General features: G+C 40.7%; 1 protein-coding gene across 2 annotated transcripts in view; it reads right to left on the bottom strand.

The window, feature by feature from the left end:
- The window catches only part of VAV1 (vav guanine nucleotide exchange factor 1), a 159,935-nt gene that overhangs the window by 89,181 nt on the left and 43,338 nt on the right, over window positions 1–27,416 (bottom strand). For both annotated transcript variants that reach the window (XM_063444527.1, XM_063444528.1), the window contains exon 2: window positions 3,367–3,483. In XM_063444527.1, the coding sequence (XP_063300597.1) occupies window positions 3,367–3,483 (117 nt within the window). The remainder of the gene's footprint in view (window positions 1–3,366; window positions 3,484–27,416) is intronic.

Raw genomic sequence — 27,416 nt, forward strand, 5'->3', positions numbered from 1 at the left:
AAAACTTGGAGATTTGTTTTGTTCCATATGGCAATTTGTCCTAATTTTGGTCGATTAAGTGATCATACTAATTCCTGAATTGCTAACACAAAAGTAACTGAATCATGAAACAAACTAATCGCACAATGGACAAGCAAATGTGTTTGGTCTTGATTCAGAATACCGCCTGTGGCACCTAAAAGAAAAAATGATTGGGGAAAAAAAATGATTGCTAGAGTACACTAAAGTGAGAAGTAAGCAAAAGAGGAACAGTAAAAATATATGTTGATCTATTTACATATTATATATTTGTAAAAAATTGTAAAAAATATATAATATATAAAGATTTATTTTTTTTACTACTCCTCCACTTTTTTTCTCTAGTGATTTCTTTTCGTACTTGATCTGGGAACCAATTGGCAGGAAAATGTGCCTCTCAGTGTACTGCTAAATAAATACCGTACATAATATTTATATTATGTATATATTTTGCAGTGCATTCATTGGCCCACTTTTGCACCCCTTTGGTTTGACTGATTTGCTTTACCAAATTTTTTTGATGTCTCTTGTTTTGCCTTCCTGAATGTATTTTTTCTTTTCAGACAAAGTTGATTGAGTTAATAAATGTGTTTATATGTATATATTTTACAAAGATGATGGAGTTAATAAATATATTTATATGTATATATTTTGCAGTATACTCATTTGGCCCATTTTTAAACCCTTTAGATTTTTCTGATTTAACAAATCTTTTTCCGTTAACCAAATTTGGACAAGTCAATCTGCCATATAGAAGATTTTCTGCCTAACCGAATCTTTTTTAATTTCAGACAAAGTAATCTGGCCAAAATTCATTTTTTCTTGCCCTTCATCGGTCTATAATACTTTACTTTACCATGAAAAATTTATTTTATTTTGCACTGAAGTTTTACAGCATAGTGGTGGGGGAGAATGGGGGCAGGGCAATGACAATAGCCTGTGTGTCCTTTAACATAGGAGAACTGGCAAGGGGGGTATGTGTTGCAGCCTCAAACCATTCTTCTGAAGGTTAAAGGGACACTATAGTCACCTGAACAACTTTAGCTTAATGAAGCAGTTTTGGTGTATAGAACATGCCCCTGCAGCCTCACTGCTCAATCCTCTGCCATTTAGGAGTTAAATCCCTTTGTTTATGAACCCTAGTTACACCTCCCTGCATGTGACTTGCACAGCCTTCCATAAACACTTCCTGTAAAGAGAGCCCTATTTAGGCTTTCTTTATTGCAAGTTCTGTTTAATTAAGATTTTCTTATCCCCTGCTATGTTAATAGCTTGCTAGACCCCGCAGGAGCCTCCTGTATGTGATTAAAGTTCAATTTAGAGATTGAGATACAATTATTTAAGGTAAATTACATCTGTTTGAAAGTGAAACCAGTTTTTTTTTTCATGCAGGCTCTGTCAATCATAGCCAGGGGAGGTGTGGCTAGGGCTGCATAAACAGAAACAAAGTGATTTAACTCCTAAATGACAGTGAATTGAGCAGTGAAATTGCAGGGGAATGATCTATACACTAAAACTGCTTTATTTAGCTAAAGTAATTTAGGTGACTAGAGTGTTCCTTTAAAATCGCAAAGGTGCATTTGAAGGTCTGTTGCCATCTTACTGCACCAGTAAGGCAGCAAGCAAGAATTGTACGTGAGTAGGTCCATCCATAGTGTGAAATCTATCAGATTTGTAATAAAAAAAAGGCATTCATTGTACTGGCTCCTAGGCTAAATAGTGCCAACCCTTCCATGGCGGCTTCATCTAGAGCTTTTCTAGGGTAAAGTTCTATTAATGGAGCTAACACATTTCATTTGTTTCCATGGAGATTGCTTCACTTTTTACCTCCAACACTACTTATTATATGTGACGTTCTACATGTAATAGAGCATAGGTGACATATTCCTAGACTACATCACATTTACATGATTTAATACAGTTGATGTAGATTTTAGTGCATTAGAATTTCAGAACGTTCCTCATATCCTCTTGACTAGCTTATTACATCAGGGAATAATAAGTGTTTGACGGGGTAGTTTGTGCAACAGCTAAATGCCCCCAACAGAATATATTGCAAGATCTGTACTATTATTGGTTCTCTGCGCAGAAGTGATGCCTTGTGCTGGAGTTTCCCAGCAATTACTATAAGAGTGCGACTGTAACAGGAAGTGAATGAAACCCACAGGGGAACTGAAACGCTGATCTAAAAACATATATACATTTCTGAATGCTGTCATTTACTTAACCATTTGTATGTATCGTGGGGTGTATTATTGTTCCCCTGTTGAATTAAAGGAAATTAATACACTGCAATTGTGGAGGCAGAGCATAACCATCTGATATTGAAATATACAGGGTTATTCACTTAAGTGAATTCAATGTGAATTTTAAGTTTAAGGTTAAAGGGACACTATAGTCACCCAGACCACTTCAGCTCAATGAAGTGGTCTGGGTGCCAGGTCCCTCGGGCTTTAACCCTTCAGATGCAAACATAGCAGTTTCAGAGAAACTGCTATGTTTTACATTTGGGGTTATTCCAGCCTCTAGAGGCGCATCTGTGACACTGGAGGCACATTTCGCCTCCATCGTGCAGAGCGTCCATCGGAAAGCATAGAGAAATGCCTGCCGCACATGCGCATTCGGCTCCGCTGACGTCGGACGGGGGAGCTGAAGTCGGCGGTTTAACCCCTTCAGCACCACAGGAGGGGGGGACCCTGAGGGTGGGGGCACCCTCAGGGCACTATAGTGTCAGGAAAACCGCTTTGTTTTCCTGTCACTATAGTGATCCTTTAAAATAGCTGAACTGTGAAAATTCTCTAAGTCTGCTATTCATTCAGTTTGGCTACTGTGGCCTTAAATTTGAAATTCACTTTGAATGCTCATTTTAGTGACTAGCCCTGCTAATATGTTCCTCAGTAGTGGCAAAGTGCCTCAAATCAACTGCAGATAAAGTAATATGGGGGCTGCCAATCCGATGACACCCACCACCTTGGAAGGTCTAATTGTGGTATTGTTGACCAGTTTCCTAGTCTGTAAGCTCCTTTGGACAGGGCCCTCTTACATCTATTGTTCCCATATGTCAGAATTAAAGGTTTGTCTTGTTTCCTATAATACAGCACTGCAGTATATGTTGATGCCACATAAATATTTATAGCTATAATTATAGCAGAGAGAATATAGATTGTGCTCCAGCAGAAGAGACGACATAGAGTCATATGAGAAGTTACAGGGAGAAGTTGGCCCGAACACTACGAACAGATTTAGAGAGAAGAGTAGAAGTCATGTGGATAAGTTCTAACACAGTAGGTGGTGTTATAGGTTTTATGGAGCAGTAGGAAGAATTTAAACATTTATAAAAGCAGCTACCTTTCCAAAGTCTCTGACATCAAAAAGATCAAAAGCCTCAAACAGATCTGCTCTGCGGAGCCCAAACGTCTCAGTGCATGTGGAAAGAAATGTCCGGATGTTCTTCAGGCATAGGAACTGTAAAATAAAGAAGAAATAGACAGATTATTTTGTGGGAATCTACATTACACATAGAAAGAATGAGAAGGTAATCATGGAAGTAGGTATAACTGCATTCAGTAAAGATAGCAGTAGTTATTTATAAATTCAGATCACTGAAACTCTTAAAGCAAATCGGTAACATCTTGTTATTGTAATAACACAAAACCTCTGGCTAGATATAGTGTTATTATTTCTTATTATGTGCCTAATTGTGTTAATCTTTTGATAAGTTATTACTATTTACCCTATGGTACCTTCTTTAGAAAAGTCAACAAAGGCCAGGTAAATAGTCTACTAGATGTCTGTGCTTCCATAACCACCACTATACCCTGTAGTAGTGGTTATGGTACCAGAATCCGGGTTCTGTTTCTAACCATGTATTGACATTGGACAACCTGATTTTGCATATGAAAAAGTGTAACTTCAGCATTACAGTGAGAAGCTGGGCCATTGGCACTCTCAGTTTTTGTCGGATTATCATTTTGTATCAAGAATAGATTGCCACAGAACTGGTTACACTACCAGGGTCATCCTAGCATCTTTACGTAGTTCTTTTTCTTACATCTTACTTTATGTAACCTGACTTATATATTTGGTGTTTTTTTTAATATAAATTCTTTATTTCTAAGATTTTGTTTTATGGGGAGGGGTAGAGAAAGAAGAATCTGGGGGTAAAAGTGTATAACACATACATCGCATAACATACATCTTATTATTGTGACATTTATACAGATTGTACAAGTATACAGGAGTTTCATCAGTGGTTTCAACATATTTTAACCTATGTACATGTTGGTTAAATTACTACATCAGTGAGGATATCTTCCTTTTTTATGGTCTATAATAGGTGGGGAGGGAATACAGAAAGAAGACGGCACAATGGGAAAACTTGTATACCACTTTGACTTTCGTTGGCTATTCTTGTACAGGGGTCAATCAATACCGGTAAGTTATAGGATTCATAGCCCTTTGTGACCCTGGTGTTGAAATCTGTAGCTATTGTGATGGCATCACTATAGTCTGTGGTGCCTCGGTGTGTACATTGTCATTCGTCGCTGTGGTGTGAGAGGGAGATAGGAGAAGGGGGTTTGTCTCGTTCTGATTCCTCCTTGTAGGCCTTTCTGTGCACACCCAGGGTGTGGCCAGGTGTTTGCACGGCGTATGAGGTGCGTACTGGGCCTTCAACCATCTTGTGGAGGAGTTTATGGCCATAAGGTGTGGTGGGTGCATCCCTTGAAAAATTAGGGGAGTATGTAAATATTGATAGGGGGATAGCAGAGGGTGTCGAGGGTATGTGGTGAAATATCAGAATGGTTTAGAGAAGAGGGGGTAAGAGGTTTGTGTTCCTCAGTGGCCTTGCCATGCACTGTAGTAATCCTTTCATGCGGGGAGGGGGAATTCTAGGAGCCAGAGATCCCACATTTTGTGGAAAGTTTTAGTTTTAGTGAACGGCTGTCCATTTCCCTAATCTCGCTTATCTTTTGCTTCAGAGTGACCAATGGAGGGATATCTGGGCTATCCTATTTTGCTGCTGTGGTTCTCCTAGTGGCTAGTGCGATTTTAGCGATGAGTTTGTTTTGAGCTCTCGGTGTGTCCCCGCAAGGCTTGGACAGAAGCCAGATCCACTGATCTAGTGGAATGTCAGTATGTAAGATTTGAGAGGTTAGTTGTGCGACGTCGCGCCACAGCGGTGTAATTTGCTCACACTCACACTAAAGGTCTGTCCTACCCATCTGTTTGAGCCAAAGCAGGGTAAGGTACCACCGCATTAGCGTTTTGTATGCCTGGTTTATGCATAAAGAAATCAAGGCGATAGAGTCCCAAATGCCATCCCATTCTTTGGGGTCCAAAATAGGTCCCAAGTCCCTTTACCAAGCCGACTTGTATGCCAGTGACCCGTCTTCCGTGTGTTGGGTGATAAGGGTGTAGATTGTGAATATTTGTCCCTTCTGGATGGGTCTCTGGATGCAGGCACTCTCAAAGGGTGTAAGGAGGGTAGTCCCTGTTTGTTTATTGTTGGGTGAGGTCAGGAAACTTCTGATTTGTATACAGCGGAAAAAATCAAAAGTGGTGAATGGGGGGCGGAGTCTGACCACCGAGCTGTGCGGTCGCAACTGGCACGAGCTCCGGACCAGCGGGCAGAATCGGGGGTCAAATCGACGGCTGCCAAGCCAACACTCACCCAAGGGTGCACCGCCCACGTCGGGGATGCCCCGCCGAACCCACCGACACCACCCAGGGACTGTTCCGAGCAGGAATCGCGGAGATCCAAATGCGGCCTAATGGGGCTGCAGCAGAGGAGAGGCGGCCGCTCTCCTCGGCACTAAAGCCTACACGCGACCGCGCCGCAACCTAACCCCCCCTGTACCCCCCCTGGACCGGCGGGGGATATCCCGGTCCCCACAGGACACACAAACCTGATGGAACAGCAAGCAGATTGGTAACAGAGCACAACAGGGCAACTGACCCACAAAGATTAGCCAAAATGGCCGACCAGCATCCAAATGGACAGCGGAGCACCCATACTGAGGCACACGTGTCCCCTATGGACACACAAACCTGATGGAACAGCAAACAGATTGATAACAGAGCACAACAGGGCAACTGACCCACGAAGATTAGCCAAAATGGCCGACCAGCATCCAAATGGACAGCGGAGCACACATACTGAGGCACACGTGTCCCCTATGGATCTATTCGACCGGCTCTGCACAATCCTCAAGAGAGCACTATACAGCAGGGGAGCAACCCACCGACAAGCTCACTTAATGGTGGCTTCGTGGATACGTCCAGCAGCGAAGCGCAGCCACTACAATCAGGTACCACGAGCTCCCAAGATGGCCGCTCGAAACAACACACATCGCCGGGCTCTGAAACAGGGCAAAACACTAAACCCATCAGGTACAAGCCTCTACCCTCACATAAATAGAGCCATGAATGTGAACCAAGCGACGCACACACATCTCCAGCCTGACCGGAACCCGGGCGACCAGCGCAACATGAAGCCCATCTCCCCACCCAAAGCCACAATACAAGTAGCCACGTGGGCCCACAACATGGGGGGCACCGCCAGATCGGTCCTTCGAGAAGGAGACACCGGGCCCTACGGCCGCACTGCCGGGACTAGCTGTCTCAACGCACGGGACTTACCAACGCTGGGTATAGGCTGAACTGCCCGCCACGCTGCCCCAAAGGTATTTCTGACCTGGACTGTGACAAACTCTCGCTACAGTGGAATACCCAGTCTCAGACATCTCACACAGGTCAACTGCGGACTATGCCTCCATCCCATCACGGTCTCTAAATGACAACGCTGGGTCTACCACAAAGCGTTACCATCATTTGCAGCCTATGCCCACTATGGGACTAAACATGATGCTGATTACTGTAGTCTTTGACTCTATAACTTTTATTTATGCTTGGTTACCACTGGCAATCTGCCCTCAATCAAATGTGCCTAAATTCAGTTAATTGCCTATAATGCAGCCCACTCTAGCGAAGATAGACCACCATGCTCAGATAGGCGCAGCGACTCTACTTTGTACTTGCAACAAGGTCCGATGTGGTAGTTAACATGGTGTTTAGCATGTGTGGGGAGCTAACGTGACAATCTGTTTAAAACTGTCTAGCATATTATAAAGTACTATCTTGTCACCTATAAAGACAACACTAACTCAGCACTGTTAAACGATGTCTAGCTTACTTTACTCTAGCAATTTCACTATTTAGCCAAGCTTGTTACAATTACATCTTATTAATATGGTCTAAAGTTTAATTTCCTTGACCTAGCATGTATATGCTCAGCAAGTAATGTCATGATCGTTGACCTTTGCAGCGTGTACCTTAACCAGCCACTCAGGGACCTCACCTAAAAATGTTAGTTGAATATTCAGTCTAACCCATACTGCCTTTATGTTTCTATGCCTGTATTCTTCATGTTATATATATATATAAAAAAAAAAAGTGGTGAATGGTGTATTCTGCGCAAGGTCCACGAAAAGTATAATACCTTGGTTGGCGTAGAATTGGTAAAACCGGACTAAGTCATTGTCCTCAAAATGTGCAAAGTCTTTGGGGTGCATACCGGGGGTAAAGTCCGTGTTCCGAAGTATGGGTGTCAGGGGTGATGGGTTGGAGATGAGTTTGCATTTTATTGCCATTTTATCTGAAATTTTTAGGGATGTGAGGATTGCTGGGGAGGTAGGTGGTAGCTGGGGCCTCGCGTGTTGTAGGAGCCACATATATAGGGATGGAAAGTCCCATTGTGTTCTATGTCTACCCATAGTTTAATGCCATATGGTGCGTATAGATTCTGTGTCTGTGTCTGTGCCAACTGTGCCGCGTTAAAGTAATGGGTGAAGTTCGGGAGTCCAAGTCCACCAGCCCTGCTGGGGACATACAGAGTTTGAGGGGGGTTGATTTTGTCTATGCGTTTTCGGTCCGATCTGCGCTTGAGTTTACGGGCCAGGAGGGAGTTGGTTTTGTTGGATTTTAAGCTTAGTCTCCAGGGTGCATAGGTCTACGAGAGTGTGTTCAAGGTGCACATGGAGTTGTTGTTTTTTTTTTTTTCGTGGGAGGCTAAGCTGATTATTGAGCCCCTGAGGACCATTTTATGTGCCGCCCATAGGGAGCCTTTAGAGGTAAGTGAGTCTTTGTTTAGACTGAAATATTCAGAGATAGCTTGGGAAATGGACTCTTGTAAGGTCGGGTTATGTATTATAGTGAAGTTGAGGTGCCATGACCATGCTCTGTGCAAGTCTGGTAATGTGAGTTGTAGCGTAATGTCCACATGGTTAGACCATGTGATGGAGGTGGATGTGAGCATTGGTGCCAAACTGGAGGATATCAAGAACAGGTCTATACGGGCCCAAAATAAGAAATGTAATTATCAATCCCTGGCAGATTGGTATTTGAAACTGAAGGAACTAGAGAGCATTAATCCCAAAATTTAAGAAACCATCTTAGAAATCGAGCAAACTAAGAGGAAAATTAGAGACTTCCTGTTTTTTCCACCCTAATTAAATGGAAACAGAAGTGGTTCTATTTGGGTAATCGTGCAGAAAAGTTTTTATCTAATCAACTCAAAAATTCTAATCTTAAAGAGATCTTTGAAATATCATCAGATAATCTATGTAGGTCCCGATCAAATCAAATCACCTCCGCATTCAGAGAATACTATTGTTCACTATACAATATAGTCATATAGGGCTGCAAAGTATTGTTGAAATGTCTCTGCGATTTTTGCGGGTATCTCTGTGTTGTGTCCCGATTATGTGTGAATGTGTGTTATCTGCTTTGTCTGGATACGCTTGCGCAGCCTGCGTGCCAGGAGCATATCAGCCTTATTGGATTTTTCATAGTACATTTGCTATGTCCATTGGAGGGCTCTGGTGGCGTCTACTGCCATTGCATTTCTGAGGACCTGTCTTTGGTGTTGGAGTTGTGTAGTGAGGTCTGGGAGGGACAAGGGTGGCACTGGGTGTTCCCCTGGAGCTGACAATCCAAGAAACTGGAAGAAGCTGTTAGGGCTCTCTGGTAATTAAAACTAGTATTACTGATCATTTTGTGTGGCTCTAAGGTGTAGAACCAAAGTAATCAGTAAGTATCTCTTACATCACTGTAAATTCCTATACAACAAGTCTCTGTATATAAGGATGGCCAGATTGTCATACTTACCCTACCTGAGTAAACTGCTCTCCCCAGCTGTTCTTACCTCCTATAACCTCTGATCCAGTACCAGCACTTTATTTAGTCTACCTCAATACAAAAAGAAAGCAGCTCGATCCTCATTTTACAGAGCACCACAATTATGGATCAACCTCCCGCACACTTTCAAAGATCCCTCTCTACATATCTCAAAACAGAATGCACCTGTCATGGTTGATTATATATTTGTTACCTGTTCTATATTAAATTTTGTATATATTGTGTATTAATATTGTTTTTGGATGTTATTGTACCCTATTGTATCAATGAAAATTAAAATGAAAGTTGAAAATGAAAGAAATCTTAATGTATCCTTCCTGGTAAAATATTTTATAAATAAATAAATAAAAATAAACATAACAGCTGGGGGGCATGGTCTGCTGTCGGAGCGAGCTGGACGTGTCCGGGTGAAGCTCCGCTAGGACCACAAGGCCAACAGCTAACAAAGAAACACGGTACAAATAGCGACTAACTATGGGGGAACCACGATGGATAAAAAAGCCCCAAGGAAAATGCCCAAGAAGCAGCCGGAGCAGTGTGCCACGGTAGCAGACCTGTTCGTGGCCTCCCGCGCCATGAGGCTGAGCACACAAGATGGCGGACGGGATAGTCCAGGGGCACCACGCTCTCCCTCCAGCCCGGGGACTTGCACTGCCCCTGGTACGCCGGAGACAGACACTAAACATTCTGGCTACATTGGCTGAAGTACGTACTTACCTGGCCATGGAGATCGCCAGGAATACTGCCGAGGTGAAGGCGGAGATCCAGGCCTTGGGCGCGAGGATGGCGATACTCCAGCAACGCGTAGAGTCCACGGTTGTGGCCCACAATGAGGCCGCTGCACAGATCTGTCGCTTAACATCCAGGTTGGCGACGACTGAATCTGCGTTTGACGACCTGGACCTGTGAAACCGATCCAGGCGGAATAACGTACGATTACGCGGCCTCCCATAGCAGGAGGGGAAGGCTCTCTAATTGAAGTGGTCTCTACCATATTCAAGCCGCTTCTCCCTGACGTGGCAGACCACTTCTGGCACACTGAAAGTGCCCATCGGGTGCTATGGGCGAAACGGGCCGATGACAAAAGGCCCTGAGACGTAATTATTAAATTTCAATTCTTTCAAACAAAGGAAGCTCTGATGAGACGTGGCAGAGAAGGCCCGATCAAATATAAAGGGGCAGAATTGGCCTTATATCAGGATCTGACACCGGCCACTTTACAGAGGCAGCGTGAGTGGCGCCCGATCACCGAGCTACTCCAGAAGCACTCTGTTAAATATGCTTGGGGCCACCTTTTTGGCTGATGGCCTTCAGGGAAGGGCGCACTAAAGTCTTGCACCCAGATGGCGACCCAGCTGCATTCTTGAGTGAGTTGGGGATCCAGGCCCCGGGGAAGCTGGTGGTGCCAACTACCTCGGCAGAGGAATTGCGTCCCCTCCCACGCGAATGGTACACGGCGGGTGAGTGAGGCTTGTTTCTTTTCCAAGCCCTCCCTGTCCGACTGATTAAATCTAATTTGGGGGCACTCCAACAGGCTATCGGCAAATTAATTTGGCAGAACAAGAAACACAGGATCTCACGCAATGTCCTTTACAGGGCGAAAAACAGAGGGGGCTTGGGTCTTCCAAATCTTTATTTTTATTATGAGGCGGCTCAACTAGCACAAATAGCACTATGGCTACTCCACCGGAGGCGAGAAGGTGGGTAGATTTGGAATCCTCTCTTTTAGGTTTAGACATGCCCCAGTTTTTCATGTGGACCCCTAAAGAACACAGACTGAATATTTGGGTAGATTGCCCAGCGATACTAAATTCACAAAACACGGACAGAAGGTGCCTGTAGCAAGTGTGTTATAAAATAATGAGCTTAGAGTTATGTCTACAAATGCTCGCAGTTTAGGGAATAAGATCCATGAACTTGTGGCAATAATGGCAACTGATATTGTAGATTTAGTCGCTGTTACTGAGACATGGTATAATGAGAAAAATGACTGGTACATAGCAATAACAGGGTACTCTTTATATAGAAAATACAGGGAAGGAAAGAAAGAGGGTCCTGTATGTGAAGGATAGCATAAAATCTATACTAATAAAAGTTAGTGAGGCGAACATAGAGTCCATTTGGGTTACGTTAGAATTTGGTATTCACACAGTAACTCATGTAGGTGTGATTTATAGGTCCCCAGTGTAAATAGAAGAGTTACATAATATACCAGTTGAGGAAATAGCTAAAATGACAACGAAGGGGGAAGTTATCATCATGGGTGACTTTAATCTTCCTGATGTGAATTGGAAAACAAAAATAGCTGCTTGAGCCAGGAGCACAGATATTCTAAACCCCCTACTGGGATTGTCTTTAAAACAAGCCGTTGAGGAGCCAACTCACAAAGAGGCCATACTAGATTTAGAGTTAACAAATTGAGATTTGGTGTCAGATATTACTGTAGGTGAAAATTTAGGATCCAGTGATCATCAGTCAGTGTGGTTTAATATAAGAACAGTGACTGAGTCACACCACACAAAAACAAAAGTTTTAGACTTGAGTCATTATCAGACTGGATCAATTTAAATGGAGTCCAAGAGAAATGGGATTATTTAAAAGTTGTGCTGCTGAAGGCAGTAAAAGCAAAAAATTCAAGAAACCACTGTGGTACTCCACAGATGTGGCCAAAATAGTAAAAAAAAAAAAAAAAAGTTAGCATTTTGTAATTATAAAAAATCCCAGAGTGAGGAAGACAGTATGATCTATAAGATTAGACAGAAAGAGGCTAAGCATGTTATAAGAGCTTCCAAAGAAGAGAAAATAGCACAGTCGGTAAAAAAGGGGACAAAACATTTTTTAGATACATAAATGAGAAAAGAAAAGTAAAACAATGATTAGTTAGATTAAAAACAAAAGAAATAAGGTATGTAGAAGAGGATAAAGGTCTAGTTGACTGCCTCAATGAATATTTTTGTTCAGTATTTACAGATGAAAATGAAGGAAAGGGGCCTCAGTTAGGAAAAAGGGCAAATTAGTCATTTGTTACATGTGAGTTTACAGAGGAAGAGGTTATATTTCAACTGTCAAAAGTAAAGACAAATAAGTCAATAGGACCTGATGGAATACACCCAAAGTTATTAAAAGAGCTTAGTGGTGTACTAGCAAAACCATTAACAGATTTATTTACCAATCATTGTTAATAGGAGTAGTCCAAGAAGATTGGAAGTTAGCGAATGTTGTGCCCATTCACAAGAAAGGTAATAGGGAGGAGTAGGGCAACTATAGGCCAGTAAGCCTTACTTCAGTAGTGGGGAAAGTGATGGTGGCTGAATGACAGGCAACAAAGGGTTGTAGTCAATGGAGTATATTCAAAGCATGGGCTTGACAACAGTGGGATACCTCATGGATCTGTACTTGGACCCATTCTCTTTAATATTTTTATTAGTGATATAGCAGAAGGTCCTGATGATACTAAGATATGTAACATGGTTGATGTTGCAGGAAGTCAAATGGCAAATGATTTAGGTAAACTAGAAAAATTGTCAGAGTTGTGGCAACTGACATTTAATGTGGATACGTGCAAGATATTTGATATAGTCCTAACCTCAACATCTGAGGAAATGGATTTAGGGGTAATTATTTCTGATGACTTAAAGGTAGGCAGACAATGTAATAGAGCAGCAGGATATGCTAGCAGAATGCTTGGTTCTATAGGGAGAGGTATTAGCAGTAGAAAGTAGAGAACACTGGTGAGACCTCACTTGGAGTATTGTACGCAGTACTGGAGACCGTATCTCCAGAAGGATATTGATACTTTAGAGAGAATTCAGACAAGGGCTACTAAACTGGTTCATGGATTGCAGGATAAAACTTACAAGGAATGGTTAAAGGAACTTAACATGTATAGCTTGGAGGAAAGACGAGATGGGGGGGTGGGTGGGGGTATGATAGAAACATTTAAATACATAAAGGGAATCAACACAGTAAAGGAGGAGACTATATTTAAAAGAAGAAAAACTACCACAACAAGAGGACATCGTCTTAAATTAGAGGGGCAAATGTTTAAAAGGAATATCTGGAAGTATTACTTTACTGAGAGGGTAGTGGATGGATGAAATAGCCTTACAGCTGAAGTGGTAGAGGTTAACACAGTAAAGGAGTTTAAGCATGCGTGACATAAGCATAAGGTGACACAGCTGCTGTGGGATAAAGAGTTGTTCTACCCACCGGGCCTGGGCTGCAGGCTTTCTGTGCTTCATAAAGAGAAGAGGATTTAACTCTCACATCCGTCGGATGCGAAGAAGTTTCTCCTTTCGCTGGGTATCTCCATGCCTGATACATTGGCGAGGCCTGTAGCGGATCCAGATCCCAGCACTTCATCTAGGCTGTTGGACATATGCAAGAATAAACCTTTCTATCCGAGATCAGGACAGGCAGAGGGACTGTTGACCTTGACAGACCCGTGAGCCTAGTAAAACGACATGGTGGTAATCCACTGGTCTCCTCTCAATGTTTCCATAAGATGTTCTGATGCAATGTTTATTTTTTGCTTGCTTTGTTTTTCTCTTATTCTGTGTTTTGAACTATTATCGTAACTAAATCGTACCGTGCTAAGCTAACAACATGTATGTACCTACCATATAAGCGATAATTTTTACCGTGATTAAACAAGGCTCTCTGGAAGCTCGCATCCTGCAATTTACAGATGACATTTTAGAGTATTTGACCAGCTAATTTTATCCTAACTATGTGGTGCATTTATAGCATAACATGTTTTTTTTTTCCTCTTTTGCATTTCAAATGTAGCATAATGTGTTTTTTTGCTGATTGTAAAACATATTGAAAATATAAAAATTATAATTAGTGAGAAAATACATTTAGCTTTCACAAATTAATTATAAGTTATTCACAGAGCAGATATTCTGAAAATAAAAATAAAAATTGCCAGTGGGATAGTATTGTATGAAATCAGGAATGGAAAAAGGTGGCATTGCATTCACAATTGAATCAGATATTCCCAGCCTGTCAACCTTTGAAGGGTATAGTAATAATTCTGTTACATTCTTCTGTATTCATCCCTCCTTAAGAAGGAGTATATGAAATCAGAGAAAACTATAGTGCAATATTGTCTGAAGGATAAAACTTTAATACAAATAATTGCACTTACAATTTAGCAGATAAAAGCAAACATATCACCACTAAAAGGGGACTCCCCTTCGGCATAACTATTCATGTGGAAAAAGGCAGCGGGAACCAGGAGAACAAGAATAAAAAAAAAAAATGTAAATAATAAAAAAAAAAAGGATAAAATAGTAAAAATTAAGGAGCACTAATGTTTCCTCTTGTTTGTATACTTCCTCAGGGGAGCTGTGTCGACATTTCTTTTTATACCCTGTCTCTGTGTCCTTCATCGGTGTTGGCAATCTTCTTCGTGTGCGTTCCAGTGTGGAACGCATATTCGTCACTTAATCTGTACCTAATTTGTGGAAGTGAAATTTCTTTTCTCACCAATTATAATTTTATATTGTAAGTGATTTATATTTTATACAGGTGGTGGTTCTTCATCACATCGCAGTTCCTTTTTGGTTTTTATATCTGATGGAGCACCATGGGATCTCGGCAGAGAACATGTTCTGAAGGTCACTGGTCAGACCTTTTATCTGAAAATTCAAAATGAGTGGCTGGTGCCATTTTAGTCTGCTCTTGTGGAGGATTGTGGAGCAAATATGGATGCATTTCACCCATTTTTTTTTTTTTTTACTTTTTCTTTCCCATGCTGATAGAGAGGGTATAATAGCTTGATTGAATGTCAATTTAAGGGAGGTAGAAGATGAAATTAACAAAATAAGAGACTTCTAAATGAGGTCCCCTGAGTGTCTGCGTCCACTTGCAAGCCATGTTCCCAGAGCCCTTCATTTGAAACAGCCCCTACATGAAGTTTTACTATCAGTTTCATGATGACACAGCATATAACAGACATCTATGCATTTCCATAGTAACAGATTGCTTTACAATATTTCATTGTAAGAAATGTGTATATAAAATGTTGTAATAAATACATTTTTCACTTCACTTTGAATTCTCACTTAAGTAAATAATCCTGTTATTGTCAACACTGAATTGTAGCAAGCTGACAGCAAAGCATGAAACAATGTATTTGGGGATATATTTCCATACATTTGCAACACATCAACAATGACACAGCAGGGTTTTGTTTGTCTAATATGCAAAAACAATAATTGAGAAGCTGTAAAGCATCTGTGTTTCCTACAGAGATAGGCATCTACAATTCCCTCTGCACTGACTGGCAATCCTAGGCAAGACATTAAAGGGACACTATAGTTACCAACACAACTACAGCTTAATGTAGCTGTTCTGCTGAGTAGAGTATCTCCCTGCAGACTTTTTAATGTAAACTCTGCCTTTTCAGAGAAAAGGCAGTGAGGGTTTACATTGCTGCCTAAGAACACCTCCAGGGTCAGTCACTCAGACAGCCACTAGAGGTGCTTCCTGGGTCAGTGCATTGACGTTCAGCATCTCCACACTTTGCATGGAGGCGCTGAACTTTCCCCATAGAGATGCAATTTTAAAATCTCTAAGATGGTGATTTGGCAGAATAGCATTTTGCCGCATGTGCGCATTAGTCTCCCAATGCTTTGGATTGACTGCGATTGTCAATTCTAAGGATCTCAGACAAGGAGGCGGAGCGGGGGCAGGGCCAGCACCATTGTACCTGCACGGTGCTGGAATAAAGAAGAGTTTGGACCGTATTTAAGGGGGATTAGAGCAGGCCGTGAACCAAACATGATTTTTTTTTTTTTTTTTTTTAATACTTTATTTTTGTTGTGCATTTAGTAGAATACATTTTAACTTGTAGTGCCACGACAGCAACGACAAGCCTGGTAATACAAACAGTTGATTCTGTACATGGCATGCAATAATTCTGCACATTTTTAAAGTATACAGTGAACAGGCTAGACAAACATATCTAGGTCAGATTGCTAATAAGAGATGGGTGCCTATTGTAGTTTGACATGTGAAGATTAAACATACAGTTAATGATCAAGCTTTTTATGTTGTGAGGCAGGCTGGGTTATACAGGTTAGGTTTAGCTTTTGCATGGGAATGAGTGATGGGCGTTTGTTGCATTCTTTACTCAATAAACATATACAGTGTACTTATTGAACTTTAAGAAGAGTGGACAACCTTGCGGGAGCATATTGCATACTCGCTACAGCGTAGGGAGTCGTACATGTTAAGTGCCCAGTTAAGATTGGGAGCGTGTACCTTTATACGGTGTATAATAGTGAGTAAAAGGAGTGACACGAAGGACTAGCTCGATATGTTGGATTACAGCTGTATACATTGAGCCATATATATGTGGGAGAGCGGGTACAGGGCTTAAGTAGCTTGTGTGATAGGTAATTTCTGTGAGCCAGATAGAGTAAAATAATAATAATAGTAAAAATGTAAAAATATAAAAAAAAAAGGGGGGGGGGGAGGGGAGGGGGGCTGCCCCCGAGCAGAAGGGGGCCTGAGGGATAGGGCCCTATGTGAAGATCCCTAGCTGAGTCCTCTCATGGATTCCAGGGACCTTGGTCCATGCACGTGCGGCTGGGTTGTATGTGAAAATAAATAAGAATGTGAGTAAATAAGTAAATAATATTAGGGGGGGGGGATAATTACATGAGGAAAACTGGCTGCTTAGAAGTGTGTCTCGTGCCTCCCCTCATGCCTCTGTTCCCAGATAAGACTTAGAAGTAGCGTAGAGCCTCTACATGGCCATGCTCGGTGCAACAGTAACTAGCACCCGGGTGCGCCAGCATATGCATATGTCATAAGAGCAATGTCGATGCAGGCAGTAAACATAGTTCGTTAACATTTGCGAAGCTCAGGTAATATGTGAGAGTTAAGTCTTATAAAGTTTGTAAGTATTTCCGTGTAATGAGAGGCAGTCGTTATGCACATAGGGGCAAGAATTTAAAGTTAGCCCCCAATTTGGTATCCCCATGAAGCTTGGGTGTTTCTCGTTAATTATATGTCGATTATTTCTTCTTTTGGGTGGTCTGAGTGTGGATTTATTGGTTTTCTCGGGCTCAGGCCAGGAGCCATGGTGTTCTGCTGCCTTTCTGCTCGGCGGCCCGGCCCCGCCCCCTTTTTGTTTTTTTTTTAACACTATAGGGTCACATTTGTATTCCTGAACCTATAGTGTTCATTTAAGGGAGTTAGTAACTAAACAGCCACTTGTAGTGAATTGAAATACAAATTGCAATCTTTCACTTAGGATAACACTTATGGTCTCCATTCACACTATATTCGCTCAGCATAGCAGGAAGGGAAGCAGAGGCTCTCAGAGTACCATTGGCCACTAATTGCAAGTACAATGCAAACGGTTACTCGCAACGAGCAGCCACTGATATGCTGAGCGAGTCAGCTGACGCTCTCAACGTATCACTGGTGTCCACTGCTTCTGTTCCTGTTCACCGATAGGGGGTATATGTGAATCCAAGGACCAACTTAGATATTAAACCATTTGAAAATGAGTAGAACAGCATAAAGTAAGATGACACGCAGGGATTCATGCCCTCAGAACAACTGAGCTGAGCTAAAAAAAAAAACTGCCAAATTTGAGAATTTTTCTAATTCAACCATTTTGGCAACCAATGTAAAATCCTTTTTCAGTGCGCCCCAGTGAATAACCCTGCCTCTATTTGTATGTGTGAGCATATACTGTGAGGGCCTGTGTCTGAATGCCTATTTGAGTGTGTGTATTGTCTCTGTGAGTGTGTTTGTTTTGTATGTAAAGCAAGTTTTAAATATGTGTTTATGTCACAATGTATGTCTAAATGTAGGGTTGTATTTTGGTTACTGTGAATGCAAGGTTTTACGTGTGTGTAATGTGGGAAGGCAGAAAAATATTTCTGTGGCATGCTAGTGTGTGCAAATGCAGATGTTTATTTGCATGGAGTGTTAGCGTGCCTTAATTCAGTGTTTTGCTAGTTAGTAGTAAAGTCCTTGACTGCGGATATAGACTTGTGCGAAGTGTCTGTGGATACAAGGCTGTATTTGAAGAGTAAGCGGTGGTTTATTCTTGAAGTGTGTAAACGCAAGGTTGTATTTGTAGGCGTGTGATACCAAACAGATATTTGCAGCAAATGTGTGAAAATGCAGAGTGTGTGCAGATTGCTGTGCATTTTTGTGGCAAGTAAACACAGTGTGACACTTTGTGTGTATACAAGAGTGTGTTTACGTGATGTATATAAATACAAGGATATATTTTATGAAGTATGATAAAGTATGTGTCACTCATTTGTTGTTGTTTTTTTTTTGTTGGAATTCCTGCCATCTCCATTTCTTTCACTTCTTTATCTCGCCTACCCCCTCTCTCCATCAAAGTTAATTGGGCTTAAAGAGTTTATTTTTTAATCTTTAAGACATTATTATGTCTGATACAAAATATAACCTAGTAATTATATAGATAATTCTTTAGCCACATCATTTTGTGTCCGTACTATAGTTCACTCCTGATCACTACGTACTTGCAAGATATTTGCCATAAAGTGACATTATTTAATGTAGTTAACATGAGCCTTCCGTTGAAGCAGTGGTGGTGACTATTTAAAGAGGTCAATATTATAAGAATGTTGGTTATTTATGGCAAATCACTATTATTTAGCAACTGTCAAGAAATAACAATGACTGAAATGTATCACTAGCAGTGGAGTCCTATAAACATCCTGAAGATAAGTCATGGGAGTCAAATGCAAGCAGAGGAAAGCTGTAGGGGAATGAAAGGGGCATGACATGGTGTACTTACTGAGCAACGATAACATGCAGATTGGTGCGTGGTTATAGATAATTTGGGGAGAATCATTTGAAAGAAATAGGAAGCCAAAGTTAGGATTGGAAATGGGCACATGGAATGTAAAGAATGGCAGACAGAAAAAGCTTTGTTTGGCATTATTGTAGGCTGTAAGCAAATAATCTGCACATATGTAAAAGTGATAAAGAATAGGTTGTAGTAAATTGATAGAGGAGATGCAAGAACAAGTGCTTTGGTCAGCTGCTGTGATAGAAAGTTGTGAATGCAACTATATTTTTTAGGGGTTGATTTTTCTCTTTTGTCTTTCATCTCACACATCGCCCCTCTGTCATTTCTTACATTGGCTTCCTGCGTTCTATAGGAGTCAATCCAAAATTCTAACCCTTTACTATAAAACACTTAACAACTGTAGCCCGTTTATACTACTTCACTAATTCGTAGGTACGCCCCTTCTCAGTCTCTCCGCTCTGCCGGTGACACTCTCCTGTTCACACCTCTACTGCTCATTTGCACTTACAGGACTTCTTGTGGGTGGCTCCTTAACTTTGAAATGGCCTACCTACCCCCATCAGACTCTCCCCTAGTCTTCAATCATTTAAGAAGTCCCTCAAAACCCATCTCTTCAGAAAACCATATGGCCTTCCAGAGTAACCTATATCTCACATACCTGTCCCTTGCTCGCTCCTAAAGTGCCACACTCCACTCTCTCCTCCAGTTCTGCTTCATTTACTACTTGTTATTTGGTTGCTATCCCTCTCTATAACCTTCCTATTGTGTTTTTATAACACACCTCCTCTAGACTGTAAGCTCGTTTGAGCAGGGTCCTCATTAACCTATTGTTCCTGTAACATTTTGTATCATTTATTGTTCAAGTTCCTCTTTATAATACAGTAAAGCGCTGCGGAATAAGTTGGTGCTATATAAATGCAAAATAATAATAATGATAATAATAAGATGAAATAATAATCATAGGAATTATGGTTGAATTACAAAACATGCATCCCACTCTCTCATGTATACAGATCAAATGGCTCTCTAAGCAAGAACCCTACAATGGTGCTCCATATGGAATTTCAGCCCAGGTACAGTAAAGAGCATATTTTCTTTTATGAATCGTATATATTTATTTGTATCTCTTGCTGTAGCATGTAAGTACAGCGCAGGTACAGCGTGTGACACACTCAAATAGATAATCAAAGTGCAAGAGCCAACTGACTTTATATATGCACTTATAATTCAAGAAGGAACTTGGTTTAGACTAGTTACAAAAATGTGCCACTCACATTGATAGATTTCATTTACATTTTGTGCCAAACATTGGAGCCATCCCAGATAGCACTTAGAGGGGCGGGAGCACTCGCATGCTCCTCCGCTTTGCTTTAAAAAAAAAAAAAAAAGTAGTGGGGAAGGGGAGATACAAATTACAACAGACACAAAGAGAGTCATAGGCACATTAACACTAGGATAGGAAGGGTATGAAGACAAAGGAGGGAACAAAGGCCAAAAAACAGAGGTCCATGTTCACAAAGACACAAGGAGGCACAAAGAGGTACAAACACAAGGTGAGGACAAGGGGACCTAGACACAAGGGTTAGTACGGTGGGGTGGGCAGCATCTTCTTCTTGTACCAAAGCAGCATAACGAGTAATGCCTGACCTGCCAACAACCCACATACAAGGTAGGTAGTTGAGTGGATCAGTGTGGTAGGAAATAAAAAAAAATAATGGCTTCTGCTAATTTCCAAGCACCAAGGAAATTACAAATAGTTATGTTCGTTAACATGTATTTAATTTAAAATAAAATTTCAGAATGTATTTTGGAGTCTACCTGGTGAAAGCAAATATATTACCACTATTAACCACTATGTCAGCACAGCAGGCAGCCACTGGAATTGTACCCAACAAAAGAGAGAATTCCTTTTACATCCTCATGTATCAGTGGAGTTGCACAATAGCACTCAGGGATTTATTTACTAAATATCAAACTGCTGTGAAGCAGGACTCACAACTGTCTCAATTTTGGTGGGACAATCTTGAATTTGGGATAATTTCCGGGTATGTTCCCTGGTGCCCCGAAAAGCATAGCAATAGCACCTCATTAGACACATTTGCACTATGCTAAGAGCATTAGGTTACTGTAGAGAGCACTCATACAGTGCTCCCTGCGTGATGCTGTATTTGTTGCCAAATTTTGTAATCAATATAATTTGGTTCAGGCCAGACTAAACTTTTTCATAAGCGAGATGTTCACTTAGTAGAAAATAAACCATATCTGGCTGTGCCAAGATGTTTTTCATAGGGGAAAGGCTGGTTACCATTAAATTAACATTAAAATGTATGGATGTTAGGGTGCCAGGTTTTAAGATCAACATCATTTGACTCAAGCTAGATTTAACTTTTTGGAATGTTGATTAGTCTATAATCAGTTTCATGAAAAAGGAGCTGGATGACAGGAAGCCAATCTGAATAGGAAGTTGGTTGAATAAGAAGCTAACTTCAGCATTATCAAATCCTTGACAATTCTTACGTTAGTGAATAACCTGAAAATCTGAAACGTAAATAACCAAAGAACCTCCAACACTTCAGTCTGAGAATATGAAAAGTTTACTTAATCATCTCGCTGCAATGTTTTATGCTCTGGTCTGGAATATTTTCAGCTAGGATATGCAACAGCCATTCTAAATACATAGTTGCCCTAGCTAGTAATTGACAGATGGAAATGTGGACTGGGTAATAAATTAACTCACTTCAATTAGGAGGTTTTGCGGATTCAAATCCAATGCTTGGTGACTGAATTCTAGTGAATATAAATGTGAATTTGATCAAATTTGACCAAATCAACAAAGCTGGTAATATTTCCCAGCACACCTTTATTTCAAATGTTGTCATTGATTTAATTCTACCGGCCAATAGTTATGAATATTTTTGGACAATGTTTTTGTCTAATTTTGGCTCGATTTACTGCCGAACGAAAGGAGCTTAACCCAATTGGGTCAGCTGCATAAATTAAAACTGCCATAAATGTGCCCATTTATCATCCTGGGTTATTCATTAGAAAAAAAAAAAGCTAAAAAAGAATCTATGACATAATGCCTGCATTATGCCTACAACTGCCATGCCGCGGTGAAACAAGGAGGGGCTGCTCATGGTAATGAAAAACTAGAGAATAGGCAGCTATTGCTGCCCAGTTGCCAATATAATACATAGGAGTCCCGGCGCAAACACTTCTGGGTCCAAATGAGCTGAGGTTACGATGGTGGGGGCTATCATATAATAAATGGGGGCTGTACTCTCCAGCCCACACAATGAGTGGCAGGTGAGGGTTATTAATTAAACAAAAGAAGGGACTAGTGTGTATGCAACACTGTTTTATTTTCTTCAGCTTCATTATTTGTAATTTGGTTCTTTTTTGGTCACGTTGGTTATTCTGGACTTTTATTTGGCCTTTTGTGAGGCTGAAGAAAAAAAGATTAAAGAAAAGTCAAAGACATCTGATGGTGAGTATAATGTTTTATTTTACAGTTATTAGATTTATTGGTTGCCCTTCACTATTATTGTGGACCATTTGTGGGAGTAGACAATGGTATGTCTACTCTCTATTCTCAATAACATCACCCTACCCCACTTCTATATTATTCTAATCGCCCCATCTGCTATGCAAAGGTGTGGTGGCTGGGGCACTAGGTCCTGTCCCCCCGGTCCCTGATGTTAATGTGTGGGGGTATGGTGGTGACCTGTGCCAGGTCCCCGCACCCTGTATATGTTAGCAACTGGGCACACATGGCTGCCCATTTGCTGTTTTTATTATGACAGGGAGCATTGGCATGTCATGCCCCACCTGTGGCATGGCAGATGGGGCATAAGGAAGGTATTGAACCTCCGTTATAATAACATGGCTACTGTGGCAAAATAAAATTATAATTATTTTATTTGAATTCAATCACCGTATGTGATATTTTTAATCTAAAGTACAGGTATCTTTTTTTGTGACTTTGCTGCCCATGTCCTCCCATCACCATTTTGTTGCTGACATCTCTCCCCCTTCAGCAAGGGGTATCAATATCAACAGAGGTGGATCGTGCTTTTTTTTTCGAGGGGGAGGGTCAGGACCCCAGCGTGTTACTTTGACCAAAAATAGCATTTACTTAAAATACTCTATAATATCTCCCAACTCTGATGTCCAGCAAAGCCAGTGAAATGATTCCTCACAGAAGTGGGACACCTGGGAACTAAATCAGGATGGTGGAACAGGACCCAAAAACCGTGACAGTCCTGCTGAAATTGAGACAATTGGGAGGCCTGCTGTTTTTTGGTTGGAGTAACATTTCACCTTACCTAAAACATCTACATTATTTTTACTTGTCACAGATTAGTGGACTAATGGAACTTTTCAGACCTATCTGACACAAGTCATGAATATGGAAACTATGCTTTTTAACACTGAAATAGACTGTTCATGAGTAGACCTGACCACAGAATTTGTATCACAGTCTGTGTATACAGAAAAATACCCATTTTAATAGGTCAAAATACCACAATGTGGTGTGCCTGAAAGGGTTAACTATTAAGATGCAGACAAGCAGGAACTAGGGTGAGTGGAAACTATATAACGGTAATCAATGTAGTACTGTAATTTTCCATATACACTGTATTCTATATAGGTTTTGTAATGGTCACTCTGCTCAAATCTCAGTGAAGCATTGTCCAGGCCAGGAGTATTTTAATTAAAGGGACACTATAGTCACCAGAACAACTACAGCTTAAAGGGACCCTACAGGCACCCAGACCACTCCAGCTTACTGAAGTGGTCTTGGTGCAGTATCCCTTTTGCACTTAGTGAGAAACTGCAATGCATTGCAGCAATAAGTTTGCCTCCAGTGCGTAATGATTCTATTCACCAGAACAAATTCTATAAGCTGTAGTTGTTCTGGTGACTATAGTGTCCCTCTAATGAAGCAGTTTTGGTGTAAAGACCATGCCTCTGCAGTCTCACGGCTCTAGTCACTGCCATTTAGGAGTTAAATCATTTTGTGTATGCAACCCTAGTCACACCTCCCTGCATATGACTTACACAGCTCAGAGAAATGTTTACACTTTATTGCAAATTCTGTTTAATTTAGAATTTCTTATCTCCTGCTCTGTTGATAGCTTGCTAGACCTTGCAGGAGCCTCTTGTATCTACACTGAACAAAATTATAAACGCAACACTTATGTATTTGCCCCCATTTTTCATGAGCTGAACTAAAAAATCTAGACTTTTTCTATGTACACAAAAGGCCTATTTCTCTCAAATATTGTTCACAAATCTGTTAGTGAGCATTTCTTTGCCGAGATGATCCATCCACCACAGGTGTGGCATATCAAGATGCTGATTAGACAGCATGATTATTGCACAGGTGTGCCTTAGGCTGGCCACAATAAAAGGCCCTCTAAAATGTGCAGTTTTATCACACAGCACAATGCCACAGATGTCGCAAGTTTTGAGGGAGCGTGCAATTGGCATGCTGACTGCAGGAATGAACACCAAAGCTGTTGCCTGTGAATTGAATGTTAATTTCTCTACCATAAGCTGCCTCCAAAGGCGTTTCAGAGAATTTGGCAGTACATCCAACCGGCCTCACAACCGCAGACCAAGTGTAACCACACCAGCCCAGGACCTCCACATCCAGCACCTTCACCTCCAAGATCGTCTGAGACCAGCCACTCGGACAGCTGCTGCAACAATCGGTTTGCATAACCAAAGAATTTCTGCACAAACTGTCAGAAACTGCCTCAGGGAAGCTCATCTGCAAGCTGGTCGTCCTCATCGGGGAAGTGCCCACTAACACAGAGTTAGACAGATTTGTGAACAATATTTGAGAGAAATAGGCCTTTTGTGTACAAAGAAAATGTCTTAGAGCTTTGAGTTCAGCTCAAGAAAAATGTGTTGCGTTTATAATTTTGTTCAGTGTAATTAAAGTTCAATTTGCAGTGCAAGAAATAAAAAGTAAGTTACATCTGACTGAAAGTGAAACATTTATGTTGTCATGCAGGCTTTGTCAATCACAGCCAGGGGAGGTGTGGCTATGGCTGCATAAACAGAAACAAAAGTGATTTAACTCCTAAATGGCAGAGAATTGAGCAATGAAACATGAGGCATGATCTATACATAAAAACTGCTTAATAAAGCTAAAGTTGTTTTGGTGACTATAATGTTCCTTTAAAGTGTCCCTCTTTGTCCATTTTATATATTGTGAGGTTTGCAATCTCACTGCATCCTATGTCCCCAATACCAGACAACTGTTAAGCTTAAGTGATCCAAATCCTTCAGAAGAAAGGTTAAACTGAGCAACATCTGAGTTGATGACTTGGGCAACGTCAACATATTTGTTTACTAGCAATTAATAGTTAACCAATTTAAGCAAACAAAGCACATATAGACACTGAAACTACTAAATAACAAAACAAAGTTGATAACAATACAAACTAGAAAAGCTAAAATTTCTTGGGAAATTGTGTTAAGTGTTCTTGCCTCCACCGGTAGTCTACAACTGGAGTGGGTGGGGTAATACAAAATATTAACCCCTTGCCTCCCTCTCCTATGTACTTACCCGATCGCCACTGTTCCCTCGCCGGCGATCGGTCTTCTGCTCCACTGGGGGGGGACTATCTGATAGCCCAGACAGTCCCCCCTCTTCAAAATAGGACCCCCAGAACCCCTCTTTTAGAGCGGTCACATAAGCACAATAGGTGTCCACAGTGCTGACAGCAGGGGGACTGCCTGAACTGACAGGCATAACAAATAGAAGAAAGGTCCAGGCACTCCAAGGTACAAGCAAGGCAATTTTATTGAACCCACTCCATCACAACGTTTCGACCTACACGGTCTTTGTCAAGCTTGACAAAGACCGTGTAGGTCGAAACGTTGTGATGGAGTGGGTTCAATAAAATTGCCTTGCTTGTACCTTGGAGTGCCCGGACCTTTCTTCTATTTGTTATTCAGTATTTGGTCTCTGGTACTGAGACTGTCCGAGTTGCACCCAGCTACATACTGCTTAAAGGGATTGAGTGCAGTTCCACACCCTACCATAACTACTTCTGAACTGACAGGCAGTCCCCCTGCTGGTGAAAAAAGTAAAAAAATAAAAATAAAATAAAATTAATAAATTGAAAAAAATAAATAAATAAATATATATATATATATATTATATCTATATATAATATGTTTATATATATATATATATATATATATATCTTATATATAACGTCATGCTAAGTGTGTTTTTTATTAATATATACATATATTAATATAAAAATACACTCAGAGTAAAATTACACATGTGTGTATATATATATATATATATAATAAATATATATATTATAAAAAATAAAATAAAAAATAAATGTAAAAATAATTTAAACTAGAAAAGCTACAATTTCTGGGGAAATTGTGTTAAGTGTTCTTGCTTCCACCAGTAGTCTACAACTGGAGTGGGCGGAGTAACTGTAATTATTTATTTATATAGCACATTTAATTGCAACGTTGTTGCCCAAAGTGCTTCACAGTTACAATAAAACATACAGTTATAAAAACATTAGCAGGTGTACAAAAGGATTTGTCTATGACATCACTTGCTGCTCCAGCCTGCCACAGGTCAGAGTATTTTAGCGGTTACCATCTTTAAATGGTCGTAGTTTAAAAACTATACATCCTACATCGAAGAGCTTTATATTTCGAGAATCACAAGACCCAGACCTACATTTGATGCATAGTATGTCTCTGAAGTATTAAAAATGAAGGCACAGTCGCAGTTTAGAAATTGCCCTTCAAGTTTGACCTGGCTAGAGTGGAGTTTCAATGAATGTCAATGGACGGCGTGAGTTGCAAACAAATGGTCATATTGTGAAAACTATCAGGACTATGGCTTAGCCGTGGACATTTTTTGTGGCAGCAAGATTTGTGTAGGTGGGCTTGAAAATGAGGGAGTGGTGGCAGTTTAGAAATCATGTCCTGATTTTTCGCCAGCTCCCACTCTAGTTTTGCCATTCATTCCCATGGGACCAATTTCGCCACAAGAACGACGCTATTCCGTGAACAATTTCGGTATATTTCTGTCTATGTAGTGTAAAAACTGTGGGAGGAGTTAGGGTGGTAAATTTGGCTATAATAAGAATAAGAATAAGAATAATAATAATAATATATATGTGAGATAACATTAAGTGGTCTTGCTATGCAAGAACACTTAATAAATATGTACACAAAACCTGAAATATCCAAAAAACAATATAAATTTGGAACATAGATCAATGACCTAAGTCTCCTACTACCATCACTGCATTGTAAAAGGTAAGAATGTTTTTTCATTTGTTAACCTTGCAATCTTTCAGTATTGAATTTGAGATTGTGTGAAACCTTGCAA

The sequence above is a fragment of the Pelobates fuscus genome, chromosome 1 (assembly GCF_036172605.1).
Source record: "Pelobates fuscus isolate aPelFus1 chromosome 1, aPelFus1.pri, whole genome shotgun sequence".
NCBI classification, from domain to species: Eukaryota; Metazoa; Chordata; class Amphibia; order Anura; family Pelobatidae; genus Pelobates; species Pelobates fuscus.